The sequence below is a fragment of the Rhinoraja longicauda genome, chromosome 28 (genome assembly GCF_053455715.1).
Source record: "Rhinoraja longicauda isolate Sanriku21f chromosome 28, sRhiLon1.1, whole genome shotgun sequence".
Taxonomy (NCBI): domain Eukaryota; kingdom Metazoa; phylum Chordata; class Chondrichthyes; order Rajiformes; family Arhynchobatidae; genus Rhinoraja; species Rhinoraja longicauda.
The window spans coordinates 11,169,520-11,187,874 of NC_135980.1; the positions used below are offsets into that span (position 1 = coordinate 11,169,520).

The 18,355-nt window shown below is 48.8% G+C and overlaps 1 protein-coding gene across 1 annotated transcript; it reads left to right on the plus strand.

The window, feature by feature from the left end:
• The first annotated feature begins 5,978 nt into the window (after window positions 1-5,978).
• On the plus strand, window positions 5,979-10,228 carry LOC144607293 (ubiquitin domain-containing protein TINCR-like). Its single transcript, XM_078424028.1, has 2 exons — window positions 5,979-6,315; window positions 9,703-10,228. The coding sequence occupies exons 1-2, from the start codon at window positions 6,055-6,057 to the stop codon at window positions 9,706-9,708; spliced, it is 267 nt and encodes an 88-aa protein (XP_078280154.1). The 5' UTR covers window positions 5,979-6,054; the 3' UTR covers window positions 9,709-10,228.
• The last annotated feature ends 8,127 nt before the right edge of the window (window positions 10,229-18,355 follow it).

Genomic DNA, 18,355 nt, shown 5'->3' on the forward strand with positions numbered 1-18,355 from the left:
TTCCCTTCCTCCCTCAGTATAACTGCACGGATGCCCCTTGTACTACACATACATACCTCACTGGCCAGTTCAGTGTGGAATAGTTCTAGTCGATTGCACGCTGGCATCTGGCTGTGATTCGGCCTAATTCACAGAATATACACGGGAGGAACTGATGGGTCGTAACATTTTGCACCTGGAATTTGCACGTCCCAACTGGAATGGATTATGAAGTTCATTCCTGGGTAGCAATGGGAGCTTGCAAAGCCCACCTAGGCAGAAGTAGATCTTTGTCCTTCTGTTGTAACGGCCCTGCACTCCCACCCCACTCCTTGGGTATGCTGAGAAATTTAATGTAGTAGTGTAACATTAAAAGAAGGGAAAATGACTTGAGTGTATTGGAATATTACTTGGAATGACATCCAATAGTCCAGCTGTCAAACTGTCTGAAGATGGACCCTGACCCTAAATGTCACTTATCTATGTTCTCCAGGGATGCTGAGTTACCCCAGCACTTTGTAAACTAGCATCTATGGTTCCTTGTTTCTACATATCAACTATATATTGCAGTTATAAGTTCTAACTCTGTTCTGTTGCACATGCTCATCGTTTCCTTGTGCATTCCTTTGTCATTGTATCTTGTATCCCAAACAATTCTTAAGCAGGTTTGGTTCTGAGCCCCAGTTGTAAACAACAGCAAAGGAGTAAAGGCATTGAGGGCATTCTGTGTGTCCTCAGTTTACCGTCCACTTAATTCTTCACCGATTCATTAGTCTACTGCCCATACCTTGGGAAGGCATCCAGTTGGCCCCACTCCTCTGTATTTCACTATTGAACCTGCTGCCAATAACCTTTTGGTTATTGCCAGTTACAATCCAAATCATAAGTGACATTTTAAAACTCTCCACACGGCATTTAAAAACGAAATGTTGCAAGTCAGGAAGCATTTGTGGAAACATGAACAGTTAACTTTGGGATCTTAAACCCTTCATCGGGATTGGGAAATGCAAAAAAAAAAGGGGTTGTTTGACTATTACTATTTCCAGCATACTTGCATTTATTTCAGTATTCCTGCATACTTAATAGTTTTTATAGATTCTGTGAGAGTCATGTCTGTCCATATTCCAGAACATTGTATTTATTGTCAGCTAAAATTTTGAGGCATAAGGCAGTCCCTGGGTTACACAAAGGTTCTGTTCCTGAGAACTCTGCCAGAACGTACCTTTGCAATAGCTGCCCATATCCCACTACTCAACATACATTTGCTATAATCATTTCATTGAATAATCACCCTAACACTATCCATAATTAAGGATGATTAAGGTATGCTGTATCCACTTATGATTGAATAACAAGTTTCATAAGAAGGTTGCCAGGACCTGTGAGCCAGAGCTATAGGGAAAGGTTGGACATGTTAGGAGTTTATTTCTTGGAGCACAGGAGGGTGAGGGGTAATTTTATGGAGGTGTGTAAAAATCATGAGGGGGAAAAATAGGGTGTCTTTCCCAGGGTTGTGGAATCAAGAACTAGAGGGGAAAGATGTAATAAGAACCCATGGGATAATTGCAGGTATATGGTCATGGAAAGAGTTAGAGGGAAGTAGATAAGTATGGGCAAATATTACTAGGTTAGCTAATAATATTTACCTAGTTAGGGGCATTTTTGTTTGAATGGTAGAGTTGGTTGTAGGGCCTGTTAATTGTTCACTCGGGCATCAGCCAAACCTGTGACCAACACCACCATGTTACCCCACTTTTGCATCCACTTCATACACAATAGGGGCTGATTACAGAGGCCAATTAACCTGCAAATCTGCATGTCTTTGGGATGTGGAAGGAAACCGAAGCATCTGGAAGTCACAGGGAGAATTTGCAAGCCACACACCTGAGGTCAGGATCAAATCCAGGTCTCTGCTATGTGGCAAAACCTCTACAGGCTGTGCAACTGCTACCCCTGAAATTGTAGGTCATTGGGGATTGTTGATGAACAGGCCTTGCGTACGTCCATGGATCCCTGATGGATAGGCTGGTAAAGGAAACAGCATGCTTTCCTCGATCAACTGGCATAGAATGTGATGTCATGTAACAATTTAAATAAAAGATCCAGTATTTTGTATTCTTTTACTATTGTCACATGTGCTGTGATGCCATGAGAAACCTTATTTGTGTGCGGTCTAGCCAAATCTTACTGATGTCTGTGTTGACCAGTGATCATTCCGTACACTAGCATTATCCTATACACCAAGGACATTTCTACAATCGTTATCGAAGCCAATTAATCTACAAACCTGTACGTCTTTGGAGTGTGGGGGGAAAACGAGCACCCAAAGAAAACATGTGGTCGCAGGCTACGTACAAACCCTATACACACAGCACCCGTAGTCAGGATTGAACCCACATCTCTGGCTCGGAAGGCCAGCAACTCTGCCACCCAGAGTTGCCAGAATTCTTTCCGTAGACTGAAGAGTAGCAAATGTGACCCCGTTATTTAAGAAAGGGCAGGAATAGAAAATGTGAACTAGCAACTTATTGGTTCAATATTAGTGATCTGGAAAATGCTGGCTTCTATAATGAATAGTGGAAAATTGAATAGGATTGAGCAGATTCAACGTGGATTTCTAAAAAACAAAATGTCTGACATCTTTTGGAGTTTGTTGAGGATGTGACCAATGGAGTATCTTTTTGACATTTGTTAAAGCATTTTTTTCTAAGCATTTACTGAAAATCAGAAAAAAAATCAAAGATTACATAAATCCAAACCTTGTCAATACCCTTGCTAAGGTTCATGAAGACAACAACATCTACCCTTCCCTTGTCAACCCTCTTCAAAATAGTAATGATTTCCCACACACATGCTGACTCCCTAATCAACTCTTGCCTTTCACTATAAATCCTGTCCCTCAGAATTCCTCCAGTACCTTTGCCACCACTGATGTTGGGCTCACTGGCCTGTAGTCCCCTGACTTGTCCTTCTCAAATGAATACCCCAACATTAGCCACCCTCCAGTCTTCTGGTAACACACCCGTGGCTAATGAAGGTAGAAACATCTACCAGGGCTCCAACAATTTCTACCCAGGCTTCCAAAGACATCTCTGGATACACCTGGTCAAGCCTGGGCGATTTATCTTCCTCAAGGTTGTTAACAGCTCCCCTTTCATATTGTCAGAATATTTCAGGACATCCACTGTTCTCTTCCCTGAATTGGCGATAGGTTGGGAAATTTTCTGGCTTCTGTGATCTCCGTGGTAACTAAAATGGGAAATATTAATTCTACATCTCACCCATGTCCTGTGGTTCCACACACAGAAGACCACACTGACACTTAAGGGAAATTATTATCTCTCTAGTTATCCATTTGCGCTAAATGGACAGAGAATCGCTTGGGGTTCTCATTTACCTCATCTACCAAGGATATGTCAAGTATATTAAGGGCAAAAGAGTAACCAGAGAGAGAATAGAGCGTCTCAGGAATTAAAGCAATCATCTCTGTGTGGAACCACAGGAGATGGGCAAGGCCTCCAATGAGTTTTTCTCTGCTGTTTTTACAGTGGAAAAAGGCATGTATAGATAATGAAGATTCTGAAGATGTAACCAAAATGGTTAATGATGGCAGTTATAAACATTGAATGTATGGATTTCAGCAAGGCATTTGACAAGGATCCACATGGTAGGCTGCTCTGGAAGGTTAGATCGCATAGGATCCAAGGAGAGCTAGCCAACTGGATAGAAAATTGGCTTAATGGAAGGAAGCAAATGGTGATAGTGGGAGGACTGGTGGCCTGTGACGAGTGGTGTGCCTCAGGATTCAGTGCTGGGCCCATTACTGTTTTGCCATCGATATCAATGATTTGGATGAGAACGTACTAGGCACGATTGTGTAGGGAAATAACTGCAGATGCTGGTACAAATCGAAGGTACCACAAAAAGCTGGAGTAACTCAGCGGGTCAGGCAGCATCTCGAGAGAAGGAATGGGTGACGTTTCGGGTCGAGACCCTTCAGACTGAGTTACTCCAGCTTTTTGTGGTACTAGGCACGATTGGTAAGTTTGAGATGACACTAAAATTGTATTGTAGATAGCGAAAATGGTTGTCAAAAATTGCAGCAGGATCTTGTTCGGGTGGGCTGAGGAATAAATAATAGAAATTAATACAGAAAAGTATGACGTGTTGCATTTTGGCAAGTCTAACCAGGGCAGGACCAACAGTGGATGGCAGGGCTCTGGGGAGTGTTGTAGACACGAGGGATCTAGGAGTGCAGGTACATAGTTCCTTGAAAGTGGCATCACAGGTAGATAGGGTGGTCAAGGTGGCATATTGGCCTTCATCAGTCAGGGTACTGAGTATAGAAGGTGGGAGGCTATGTTGCAGCTGTTCAAGACAATGGTGAGGCCGCATCTGGAGTATTGTGTTCAGCTTCGGTCACCCTGTTACGGGAAAGTTGTTGCTAAGCTGAAAAGGGTGGAGAGAAGATTTACAAGGATGTTGCCAGGACTTGAATGCCTGAGCAAAAGGAAAAGGTTGAGCAGGAGGATGAGGGGTGATCTTATAGCGGTGAAAAAGATCATGAGAGGAATAGATAGGGTAAATGCACAGAGCCCTTTACCCAGAGTAGGGGAATTGAGAACCAGAGGAATCTGAGATGCAACTTTTTCATACAGAGGCTGGTGGTTATATGGAATGAGTTGCCAGAGGTGGTAGTTGAGGCAGGTTCTATCACATTAAAAAACATTTGGACAGGTACATGGATATGATAGGTTTAGAAGGATATGGGCCAAATGTCGGCAGGTGGGACTAGTGTGGATGGTTGGCTTGCCAGAGGGCCTGTTTCCACGCTGTATCACTCTTGAATTCCTCCTTTAGTCAGACCATTTAAGGAGGTGTCGTGATTCTCCCTCTGATTGCCTTGGGGCGGTTGTGGTGCTTTCCCAGTTGCCATGGAGTTATCATTGTATTATCCCAGTTGTTGTGAGGTTATCATGGCGCTATCTCAGTTGCCGTAGGATTGTCATGGTGCCATCCAAGGTTCCGGTAGGGTTGTCGTGGTGGTCTCCGAGGAGGCTGCGAGGTTTAGGTCGGCGCACGTTCTACCCTTTGCTATTGAGGGCGTGCAGCGTAGATTTACTAGGTTAATTCCCGGAAAGGCGGGACTGTCATATGTTGAAAGACTGGAGCGACTAGGCTTGTATACACTGGAATTTAGAATGATGATGAGATCTTATCGAATTGTATAAGATTATTAAGGGGTTGGACACGTTAGAGGCAGGAACCATGTTCCCAATGTAGGGGGAGCCCAGAACCAGGGGCCACAGTTTAAGAATAAGGGGTAGGCCATTTATAACTGAGATGAGGAAAAGCTCTTTCAGTCAGAGAGTTGTAAATCTGTGGAATTCTCTGCCTCAGAAGGCAGTGGAGGCCAATTCTCTGAATGCATTCAAGAGAGAGCTAGATAGAGCTCTTAAGGAGTGCGGAGTCAGGGGGTATGGGGAGAAGGCAGGAACGGGGTACTGATTGAGAATGATCAGCCATGATCACATTGAATGGCAGTGCTGGCTCGAAGGGCCGAATGGCCTACTTCTGCACCTATTGTCTATTGAAGTCACCTGCTGCTGGCCCTAGACCCTGCCTTGTCCTGGCCGGCCTTCTCCATCCTTCAGTCTGAAGAAATGTTCCGACCCGAACCGTCAACTATTCCTTTTCACCAGGGATGTATGCCTGCCTGACCCGCCCCTGGGAGTTACTCCAGTGTCTACAGAATGTGGGTTGTCACGGTCCCAGTCCCAGGCTGTGCTCTGGGGTGGCAGCTAGCCTGTGCGAGCTTGTGTTTAATGCACACTGTTCAATCACAGCTGTGAGCGCTGGAGAATGTTGCAGAACCAGTTCCCAGCCAGGTCTGGGTTGCATTGTGTAATCCGGTGGGAGGGGAGGGAGGGAGGGAGGGTTTGTCACAGTGAAACAAGCGACTAACCCTCTCTGTCCACATCGCCTCAGCAGCAGAGAGACACACGTAGTACACCTGGCCAGGACGGACGCCTGTGCCGACGAGGCTGCTGCCGGGCTGAGCGTTGCGGGGCTGGAATGCACACAGTGCAGAAGCTGCTGACTCACTGGGTCAGGACCGAGGTCGGGGTGTTGCTCCCAGATGGTCAGCAGCTGGTCTTGGTCAAGTTGAAGCCGAACGACACGATAAAGCACATCCGCCTTCACCTGGTGAAGCAGGGAATCACCTCCTGGAAGATGAACTTCATTTACAAAGGTCGGACTCTGGGAGAGAACGAGACCCTGGAGGGGAATCACATCACCTCGGGGGCAGTGCTGCTGTTGGTGAAACCATCCACGGTGAGTCTCCACTGGGGGCGATCCACCCGCCGGCAGGTAGCGTCAAAGGGAACGGGGAGAAGGCAGAACAGGCTTGAGGGGGAAAGAAAGATAGATCAGCCGTGATGTGAGGGGGAAGGATAGATCAGCTGTGATTGAACAGTGGAGCAGGCTCGATGGGCTGAATGGACTATTTCTGTCCCTGTGTCTAATGGGAGCATCGAGAGTCTTCCTGCTCAACATTGAGGGCATCTCCACCCTCACTCACCCTCATCCGCATCCTAACTATCATTCTCACCCTCACTTCAATCCTTACTCCCAAACTCACCCTCCCTCCGACCCTCACCCTCCCTCTGACCCTCGCCCTCCCTCTGACCCTCACCCTCCGACCTTCACCCTCCCTCCGACCCTCACCCTCCCTCCGACCCTCACCCCCCCCCCCTCTGACCTTCACCCTCATCCTCACCCTCATCCTCTGTTGCAGTCAGGGGGCAGCGAATGTAGAGCTGCTTACAACTGCCCTAGACCCCACTGTACTGGCCCAGCTTGTGCCAGCCCAGGTTAATGCAGGACTGACCCACAATTGGTCTCTATGATTTGCCCGCAGCATAGAGGGCATGGATGTGAAAGCTACTCCAGCACCGTGTGTCTACCTTTGTCTCCTTTGTTGGACCAAGAATTTGACAGAGAGCGGCAAGATAGGATATGGGAGTGGACGGCAAGGAGCAGAGATGATACAGGAATGAAAGGACCAAGACCAGTAACAACACACTGGAGAATGAGTTACAGGGGAACCATCACAGGGTAGATGTGAAGAATCTAGAACTGAGGTCACTGCTTAAAAATAAGAGGTTGGCACTTAAGATGGAGAGCAGGTGAGATTTTCTTTCTGGGGATCATGTGCCTTTGGAACTCTCTTCCTCAAAGTGCAGCAGAAGTAGTCTTTGGATATTTTAAGGTGAGGTAGATAGTTTTGAGCAAGGGAGAGAGAAGTTACAAGAGGAATGAAGAGATGAAGTCACGGTCAGAGCACCCCACGTTCTCATTAAATGGCAGAGCAGGCAGCCATGGTGGCGCAGTGGGTAGAGTCGCCACCTTACAGCGCTTGCAGCGACGGAGACCCGAGTTCGATCCCGACTACAGGTGCTGTCTTTACGGAGTTTGTACGCTCTCCCCGTGACCGCGCGGGTTTTCTCCGAGATCTTCGGTTTCCTCCCACACTCCCACAATACGTACCGGTATGTAGGTTAATTGGCTTGGTGTATGTGTAAAAGTTTCCCTAGTGTGTGTAGGATAGTGTTATTGTGCAGGGATCACTGGTCCGTGCAGACTCGGTGGGCCGAAGGGCCTGTTTTCCACGCTGTATCTCGAAACAGGTTTGAGGGATGGTGACTTCCTGCTTCTGATTTGCATGTGGAATAAGGAAATGGAAGAGAAATTAAACAAAACTGTCTCAATGGAAGAAGACATAAAAAACTCAGAAATTGTGGAGAACTAAGGGTCAGGGAAGGAACTGAAGATGGATGTGTAAAAACAGTACTCTACGGTGGCAGAAGCAAGGAACTGCAGTTGCTGGCTAATACATAAAAGGACACAAAGTGCTGGAGTAACTCAACGGGTCATGCAGCATCTCTGGAGAACATTGATCGGTAACGTTTCAGATCGAGACTGAAGAAGGTGGCAGCGAGAGTCTTTGTTGCCTCACAGCTGCGGAGACCCAGATCCAACCCTGACCTCTAGTGCCATTTATGGGGAGTTTGCACATTCTCACTGTGACCACGTGGGTTTTCTCCGGGTGCTCTGGTTTCCTCCCACGGCCCAAAGACATGTGGGTTGGTGGGTTAATTGGCTGCTACAGGTTGCCTCTCGTGTAGCTGGGTGGCAGGACGGCAAGAGGGAGTTGCTGAGAATGAGTGGGGGAACAGATTTGGGCGAGGAGACCAAGTATCTCGTTCCTAAGTTTGGTGATGATGACAAAATGAGGTGGAAGTGGGAGATGGAAGAACCGAGGCTTCAACGTGACACGGAGAAGCTGAGAGAGCGAGTGAGAATGTGGGGATGGAATATAATGGAAGGTCCTACACACTGGTGCACAAAGTATCAACATTTCCCAACCTGTCGCCATTTTATACAGAGGTTCTCTCACTGGGATGAGTTGATATTCAAAGGGACTGGGTTGTCCTTCTACAAAGCTTAAATGAAAGTCACAAGACTGTTAAAATTTTGAGCAAAACGCACAAAGTGCTGGAGGAACTCCGTGAGTCGGGCAGCATCTGTAGAAGGAATAGATGGGCAACGTTTAGGGTCAGGGAAGGGTCCCGACCTGAAATGTTGTCTATCCATTTCCTCCACAGATGTTGCCCTGCCTGCTGAGTTAGAGTCATAGAGTTATACAGTGTGGAGACAGGCCCTTCGGCCCAACTTGCCCACACCGGCCACCATGTCCCAGCTACATTTGGTCCATATCCCTCCAAACCTGTCCTCTATCCATGTACCTGTTCTATCTGCTTCTTAAATGTTGGGATATTCCCTGTCTCAACTACCTCCTCTGGCAGCTTGTTCCACACACCCAGCGCCCTGTGGGAAGTGGGAGTTAATGGCGAGGAGTTCTTTCAGCTCTCTGCTTTGCTCTGAATAAAAATGTTAGCCGACCTTCCAAGCCCAAACTTCATCTATCCATTTTCTCCAGAGATGCTGCCTGACCCTGCTGAGTTATTCCAGCACTTTGAGTCATCCTTCCAAGTATTTAGGAAGTCAAGCTGGGTGTGGACCTTTGTTACACAGGTTTTGGGTACAAGATGTCTCAGTGCAAACGTCATTGGGCCTTACAGGGACTGTCCCTGTGATACTGTGCATCATTGGGGTTTTGTTACTTAGCGAGGGACGTAGATTCCTTGGAGTGACGGGAGGGAGGAGAAGGCCAGAGATAGTGACAGGGACTGGACGGTAGGTTAGAGGACGGGATGGATGGTAGGGAAGTGAGGTGTGAACGTGAAAGTGGGAGTTAATGGAGGGGAGGGGGATGAGGAGTGGGGAGTGAGCAGAGAGTGAGGAGCAAAGGGTTGATGAGGTGGGAGTGATGGAGGGGTCATATGGGAATGGGTGAGAGGGTGCTGGGAGAGGTGATGGGGTGGGTGAGTGGTGGGGAGGGGGTAATGGGGACGAGGGGGTGATGGGGATGAGGGGGTGATGGGGTGGGTGAGTGGTGGGGACGGGGTAATGGGGACGAGGGGGTGATGGGGTGGGTGAGTGGTGGGGAGGGGGTGATGCATGAGTAATGAGGATGGTGAGGGGGTGATGGGGAGGGGGGGGGATGAGAGGTGATGGGACGGGCCGAGGGGTGAAGGTGAGGGGGGTGAGTATCTGCTGAAACCTCCCTGTAACAGGACAAACCTGCTTATTCCACAGACGTGAGGAGGGGGCAGCAAGGCCGGTCCCACTCGTGGCGATTGATCCCTTTAGACACGGAGGAGTTTTCGTGAGCGGAAGGTGGGACTGTCACCAGGCGAAGCTTCTCCAGGGCCAGAGGTGGAGATGAGACAACCATGAGTTCACTGTGGGCCTTGGCCCACTGAGCCGAGCGGAGGAGGACTCCACCGGGGTGCTGAGGCGGCTGGATTGCAGGCGTCATCACCGGCCTGGCGGAGGGAGTGCCGGCCAGGGTTTATGCCGCTGTGCCAGACTCCACCCGTGAGGACCCTGTCGGCCTGTCCGAGCTCTGGCTGAGAGGTCACGAGCCTCTGAGCCGGTGTCACCAGAAGCCGCTGAAGCAGCATTGAGCGACGACGTTGGGGAGCAGGGACTGAACCGGCCGCCACCTATCTCTGTTCACCAGCTCCGTCCCAACCTCACACACGGAGGACGACGTGAAACCCCAGCAAGGCTGTGTGGGAAGGAACTGCAGATGCTGGTTTAAACTGAAGGTAGACACAAAATGCTGGAGAAACTCATCGGGACAGGCAGCGTCTCTGGAGAGACGGGGTGGGTGACGTTTTCGGATCGAGACCCATCTTCAGACTGATGAAGGTTCTCGACCCGAGACGTCACCCATTCCTTCTCTCCAGAGTCGCTGCCCGTCCCGCTGGGTTTCTCCAGCATCTTGTGTCCAACCCCAGTAAGGGCGCTCCACAACCAGAGGATCCACACTCAGAGACAACGAGAAACCCCAGCAAGGCTGCTCCACGAGCCACTCTCTGAGACCTGGGGCACCAGGAGATCATCCAGGAAGATGGTGTTCTCTGATCCTGGTCAGACCAACAACTCCCACAGCTTCCTCTAGTCGCTCCTCAGAAGGTCCTTAATTTCCCAGCAGAGGAACTCGGAGAAGAGCCAATGACTGATACATTACCGTCAGAGTGTCATAGAGTTGTACAGCACGGAGACAGGCCATTCAGCTCAGCACATCCACACTGACCAGTGGGCACTCATCCATGTTAATCCCATCTTCCCCAGCACTCGGTTTATGGCATTGTATACCTGGTTGATTTAAGTATTTGTCTCGAGACTTCCTAAATGGTCAGTGACTGTGCCTCTCTACCACTCTCTCTCTGCCAGTGTGTTCCAGGTATCCACCACTCTTGAGGTGATAAAGGTCTCCCCCCCCCCCCCAGATACTAGTTGAAACCCCTTCTGCTGGTTCCCCTTCAACCACCCTGGTAAATCTTGGATTTTCCTGCCGCACTGGGGATGATGCTGAGGAGAAAATGTTGAGGGAGGGAGTGATGGAGGGGTGAGGGGGTGATGGAGGGGTGGGGGGGTAGTGGAGGGGTGAGGGGGTGATGAGGGGGTGGTGGAGGGGTGAGGGGGTGATGGAGGGGTGAGGGGGTGGTGGAGGGGTGAGAGGGTGGTGGAGGGGTGAGAGGGTGATGGAGGGGTGGGGGATGGTGAAGGGGTGAGGGGGTGATGGAGGGGTGAGGGGGTGATGGAGGGGTGGGGGGGTGATGGAGGGGTGGGGGATGGTGAAGGGGTGAGGGGGTGATGGAGGGGTGGGGGGGTGATGGAGAGGTGAGGGGTGGTGGAGGGGTGAGGGGGTGATGGAGGGGTGAGAGGGTGGTGGAGGGGTGAGAGGGTGGTGGTGGGGGGGTGATGGAGGGGTGGGGGGGTGATGGAGGGGTGAGGGGGTGGTGGAGGGGTGAGAGGGTGGTGGAGGGGTGAGGGGGTGATGGAGGGGTGGGGGGTGATGGAAGGCCGAGGGTGCAGGAGTTGAGGGAGTGCTGGTGAGGGGGTGATGGAACGGGGAGGGGGAAGCGGTGGGAGGGTTGGGAGAGGTGGCTGGGATGAGATGGGATGGGCCAGCCTTCCACAGAGTGGGTGAATTCAGCTGGTGAGGAGCCTGTGAAATGAGGTAGGGTGACCATAACCTGAGTGTGGGTCCAGGTGGGTGGATGGAACAGCATGTAAAGGGTGCTACCCCACCTCCCACCCCCCACCCCCCCCTCAGACAGTGTCCTGCGGAGATAGTCCCCACCCCCCTCACCTCCCCCACCATTCCAACCCTCAGTCCTCACTCGCCCGACACCTTCCTGCAGGTGAGTGTCGAGGTTAGTCGAGGCTCCCTGACACAGTGCCCAAGTCCCTCAGCTGGCCAATGCTCAGGACCCTCTGAGCAGCTACCGGGGAAGCCCAGTGTTGTTGGATACTAGCAAACCGGAGAGTAGAAGCCAATGTCAGTATTTGTGCTGTTGTACTGCTGCTAACTAACGCTGCTGAAATGACACTCATTAAAGTGTGTGCACTGAAAGTTTCATCTTGTGTTTTGATTGATTTGATGATATTTGCGCTCAGAAGGTGACCAGTCCGCAGTTAACGAAGCCAGGATACTCACTCAAGAGCTGCTCGAAACGTCACCCATCCATGTTCTCCAAAGATGCTGCCAGACCCGCTGACTTAACCCAGCACTTGGTGTCCTTTTTTTGATGTAAAACCAGCATCTGCAGTTCCTTATATCTACTCTGGATTGAGCATGACAGGGGAGCAATTAGTGTGGTTTAGTTCATTTTAGTGTTTCACTTTGAGTAGGAATACCGAGTCATTTTCCAGGCGGCATGCATGGATCGACGACATTTCCAATCGAGACCCATCTTCAGACTAAGACTTGGAGTCTGAAGACGTGTCCCAACCCGAAATGCCACCTATCCACATTCTCCAGAGATGCTGCCTGACCTGCTGTGTTACTCCAGCACTTTGTGTCTTTTTCTGGAAAAGCCGTGGTCTTATCGATTTCACCTCTGCTGTGCTTAGCTTTACAAACGTTAAAGTGGTCATCACATCCCTTCACGTGCCTTCCAGAAATCTAGATATACTTCATCTGCTGGGTCCCCCTCATCCACCCTGCTTGCTGCATCCTGGTAAATCTCGGATTCTCCCGTCACAAAGCCACACTGAGTTTGTGCATTGTCCTGTTACTTCCTTCACTTAGAAGGTCAATAAGTGTGGTGTGGCTGATGACAGAGTTGATTGTGTGAGGCATGACTTCAGAACCTTCTGGAAACGTGCGCTGCAGCAGATGTTCGTCTGCAAGTTCAGTCTAAACTACAGGACACCCCAAAGTGAAAATTGTCATGTCAATTAGATGGCGTCTAAACTTGCTGAAAAACCTATCCCATGCCTGAGGCTGGTTTCGATGGTATATGTGAGGAAAAAGCAGCAGTAAGAGGAACAGCTCGTTCAAAGTGAGCAAGTTTGGATTATATGCATGTCTCACATAAAATTGCTTTGACATCATATTCGGCACAGACATCGTGGGCCAAAGGGCACAAAGAACTGCAGATTCTGGCTTACAAATAAAAAAGACACAAAGTGCTGGAGTAACTCAGTGGGTCAGGCAGCGTCTCTGGAGAACATGGATAGGTGACTTTTCGGGGCAGGACCCTTCACACTCGCAACTCTTCAATCCTTTTGAGTCCTTTTAGAAACATAGAACATAGAAAAATAGGTGCTGGAGTAGGCCATTTGGCCCTTCGAGCCAGCACCGCCATTTCAATATGATCATGGCTGATCATCTAAAATCAGTACCCCGCTCCTGCTATTTCCCCATATCCTTTGATTCCTTTAGCCCTAAGAGCTAAATCTAACTCCCTCTTGAAAACTACGGTTTTTGTCTCACACCTTCTGTTTTTTCATCCCAGGCCTTTTAATAGAAAATAGACAATAGGTGCAGGAGTAGGCCATTCGGCCCACCATTCAATGTGATCATGGCTGATCATTCTCAATCAGTACCCCGTTCCTGCCTTCTCCCCATATCCCCTGACTCCGCTATCCTTAAGAGCTCTATCTAGCTCTCTCTGCAACCATCTGCCTATCGAAACCCCCCTCAATTGTGTTCACCAATTACCTGGCAAGCTTTGTCCAGCCTCCTCTCTTCCAGCTTTCTTTCCCCCACCCCCCACTACAATTAGTCTGAAGAAGGGTTCCGAACTGAAAAGTCACCTAGCCATGTTCTCCAGAGATGTTGCCTGACCTGTTGAGTCTGTGCCTGTGCTGGTCTACGTTACAAAGGAGGAAAAATCAGCCAGGAATGTGCTAGTGATTATCTAAGGCAAACGTACCAGCCGAGAGCAGTGAGGTAGGTACTTCAACTGCAGAAGGAAGGACACCTGGCATCAGTGGGTAAGACTGAAGCCAGTGTGCAGGTAACACGAAAGTGCGAAAGCCAGAATGGACAGGAATGAAGTCGATGAGCATTCTTAGGAGCCCAGCGCTGGGGAAAATGCTGCGGTTTTAACGTTGAAATGAACGTCAATGACACAAACATTGATACAGCTGCTGACCACTGGGTTACGGGCACCAAGAAGCTCAGCAAAGTTGCATTTAACATGTTGCGTGGTGAGAGAGGTGCAAAGAAAAGAACGGTGAATGAATGGAAGAAGGGGAGACTTGGGCAGGAGAGAGGAAAGAGGGAGGAGCAGAAGATGGTGTGAGGATGGGGAATCGGGAAGGAAGGAAAGAAGGAAACGTTGGGAGGGAGGACGGATGTGGAAGTATGAAATGAAGAAAGTTGGAGAAGACAGAGGGAAAGAAGAAGAGAGGACGATGAACAGAAAGAGGATCGGTGAGTGAAGGGAGGGCAGGGATGGGAGAAGAGAAAGAGGAGAGAAGATGGTGAAAGGGTAAGCGCGTAGACAGAGTTAAATGAGGAGGAGGAAAAGGTAGAAGGTGGGAGGGAATGTGAGGAGGAGAAGGAGGAGGGGAAAGGTGAGGTGGAGGAAGGACAAGGGACTGAATCTAAATGGATGATCCTTAAAAAGGCCAGGACTGATCCAATGGGATGAATGGCCAGGTACGGTAGTGTAAGAGCGACAGAGCTCCACTGTGGGGCAGACTGAGCCTGAGGACGGTGAGCATTCCCTGGATTTCACCTGTTTCTCGGAATGTGAATCTTCTGCTGGGCGTGATGTTAACGAGGGGAACTGGCTCAGATTTCTTCCTCGTGTAGTTGTGGGAGAGCCAGTCCAGCGAGACCTGTCATCACCTTGGCCACAGACTCTGCACTGTCAGGGGAAGTTCATCTCACGGCTGTGATTTACCAGGTATTACGAAAGGGTAGAATTCTCTGTTTTCGACGAGGAAGTGGCTTTGTGCAAAGGTTCCGCTCCTACTAGGCTTGTATACACTGGAATTTAGAAGGATGAGAGGGGATCTTATCGAAACGTATAAGATTATTAAGGGGTTGGACACGTTAGAGGCAGGAAACATGTTCCCAATGTTGGGGGAGTCCAGAACAAGGGGCCACAGTTTAAGAATAAGGTGTAGGCCATTTAGAACTGAGATGAGGAAAAACCTTTTCAGTCAGAGAGTTGTGAATCTGTGGAATTCCCTGCCTTAGAAGGCAGTGGAGGCCAGTTCTCTGAATGCATTCAAGAGAGAGCTAGATAAAGCTCTTAAGGATAGCGGGGTCAGGGAGTATGGGGAGAAGGCAGGAACGGGGTACTGATTGAGAATGATCAGCCATGATCACATTGAATGGCGGTGCTGGCTCGAAGGGCCGAATGGCCTACTACACCTATTGTCTATTGTCTAAATACCTGCATGTGGGCTCTGGGTCTAACTGTTTGGAAGGTGGCAGGCTGAGGAATGAACTCCGTGAACCTACGTCCTTATGACAAAAACGTGGCCTGTTGTACGTGAGCTGACAGCTACATCCTTCTGCAAGGTATCTTAGACCCACACTGGTGCCATACCTGGGAGATCCACGATGGAAATATCAAATACTGGAAGGCATGGCTTTAGGCTGAGGGGGAAAAGTTTAAAGGAGACAGGATGGACAGTCAGAACCATATTCCCAGGTGGGGGAAATGTCAAAGGCTAGAGGGCATAGCTTTAAGGTCAGAGAGGGAAAGCTTAAAGAAGATGTGTCGGACAGGTTTGTACACAGAGTGTGGTGGGTGCCTGGAACACGCTGCCAGGGGTGGTGGTGGTGGCAGCAGATACAACAGTGATGTTCAGATAGGTCCATGGATCTGTAGGGAATGGAGAGATTTGTATCAGAGCAGAGGAGATTTGTTTAACTTGGCATTATGTTCAGCACAGGCATTGTGGGCTGAAGGGCCCATTCCTGTGCTGTACTGTTCCATGTTCTATATCCCATCAATATTTTATCTCCTCCATTAAAATCAAAAAGGCTGGAAATTTGATATTAAAAATACTGTGAATATCTACACGTCAGGCAGGGTCTGTGAGAGAACAAACAGTTGACATTTCATGACTGGCAAAGGAATTTACATCTGAAATATTAACTCTGTTTCTCTACCACAGAGGCGGTCTGACCTGAGTGTTTCCAGTGATTTATACTCCTGTCTCCTCCAAAAGGGGTTTCAAATTTGTTCATGAAGATGTGTGCAACTCATATAGATATAATGAGCAACAAGTGTTCACGTCAATGTTTCTACTTTCTTCGAGGTTTAACAAGATTTGGCAAGTCGCCGAATAATCTAACAGACCTCTGCGGATGCACTGTACAAAGTATCCTGGCTGGTTACATCGTGGCCTGGTACAGCAATTCAAATGCAAAGGAATGCATGAGGACTGCAGGGAGTGGTGGACCTAACCCAGTCCATCACGGGCACAGCCTTCCCCTGCATCAAAGGTATGTATCTACCTGAGGCTCAGCCTCAAGAGAGCAGCATTTATCATCAAGGATCCTCACATTCCAGGCCGTGCCTTCTTCTCACGGCTACTGTTGGGCAGGAGGTATGGAAGCCTGGAGTTCCACACCATCAGGTTCAGGAACAGCTGCTTCCAGCTACAACGATCAGGTTCTTGAGCCAACCTGCACGCCGCTAACCCAACCTCAGCAATGGTAAATTACCAACCACCTCTTTCAGTACCATGGACACATTTCCTAATTGTGTTTTGTGCCAATGATTTGTTTTATGTGCCCTGGTTGGGTTGCTCCTGGGCCTGGCCAAGCTGGCCATCCGCAAGTCACGGCGCCAGGCGGAAGAGGGCTCGGCCCGAGCCGGCTGCCTGCCCCTTTTCCGGTGTTGCGTCCACACCCGGGTGGTGATGGAGAGGGACTGCGCGCTGTCCAAGGGCACCCTGGGGGATTTCCGGGACCGTTGGGCACCGCGTGGGGTGGAATGCATCCTTGACAAGGGGTGTAAGATAGTTGTATAATAGTTTATTGTTTGTCTTGTATTGTGGTGGTGGGTTCTGTTTTGGTTTTATTGTATTGTATTGATTAGTAGGACTCGATGTTACAATCCCTAAGGTTTGCACTACAATTGACTGGTGTTGTTCTTGGGGGTGACCACTAGGTAATGTTGCTACCATTCAGTATATATCATTTTAATATTTGAATAAATATTTTGACTAATAAAAAAAATGATTTGTTTTATTTTGCAGTCTTTTCCTTTTCACCGTTCTGCCGAACATGCGTAATTTATGCTATTTTATGAACAATTTATTTTATTGTACGTGGTCTGAGTCTCTGTGCCTCTGATGCCGCTTCAAGGAATATTTTCATTGTACCTGTACCATTGTACCTGTACCATATGGCAATAAACTCAACTCGACTTGACTTGACTTGGCAAGTTTGACATTTATTAACTGAACCCTACACCCCTACACATATTTTTTTCTGAAGAATCGAAAAATGCCACCTCAGGAGAAGGATAAAAAATTCCTTCCTTGAACGAATTAATATTCCCGTTGGAATTTTACAAAAATAGCTGCTGTCAGACTGCATGGAGCAGTTGGAGGCAAAACCTCGTGAGCATTGATGTACAGTGGGATCTTGGGGTCCAAGAACTCCTTGAAATGGCAGCAGAAGTAGATAGAGTAGATCCATTTAGAACTGAGTTGAGGAAAAACTTTTTCAGTCAGAGAGTTGTGAATCTGTGGAATTCTCTGCCTCAGAAGGCAGTGGAGGCCAATTCTCTGAATGCATTCAAGAGAGAGCTGGATAGAGCTCTTAAGGATAGCGGAGTCAGGGGGTATGGGGAGAAAGCAGGAACGGGGTACTGATTGAGAATGATCAGCCATGATCACATTGAATGGCGGTGCTGGCTCAAAGGGCCGAATGACCTACTCCTGCACCTATTGTCTATTGTCTATTGAGTGGCGAAGAAGTTGTGGGAATTGCTCGCCTTCATGGGTCAGGGCATTGAGTATAAGAGTCAGGAAGTCATGATGCAACTCTGTAAGACTTTGGTTATTCCACATTTGGAGCATTGTGCACAATTCTGGTTGCCCATTTTGAGGATGGATGTGGAGGCTTTGGAGAGACTGCAGAGGAGGTTTATCAAAATGCTAAAGACCGACACAAAGTGCTGGAGCAACTCAACGGGTCATGCAGCATCTCTGGAGAGAAAAAGGATAGGTGTTGTTTTGGGTTGGAACCCTTCTTCAGGCTTTTAGAGAGTCTATCCTTTTCATCACCTGTCCTTTTTCTACAAAGATGCTGCCTGATCTGCTGAGTTACTCCAGCACGTTGTGCCTGTCTTTGGTAGAAACCAGCATCTGCAGTTCTTTGTTCCTACATTTATCAGAATGCTGCCTGGATTTGAGGGTATTAACTACAAGGGGGGGGGTTGGACAAACGTATTATTTTCCCTGGAACGCC

Bases quoted from the DNA above. Each gene is read 5' to 3' on its own strand.
- LOC144607293 (XM_078424028.1), top strand. From the start codon at position 6,055: ATGCACACAGTGCAGAAGCTGCTGACTCACTGGGTCAGGACCGAGGTC.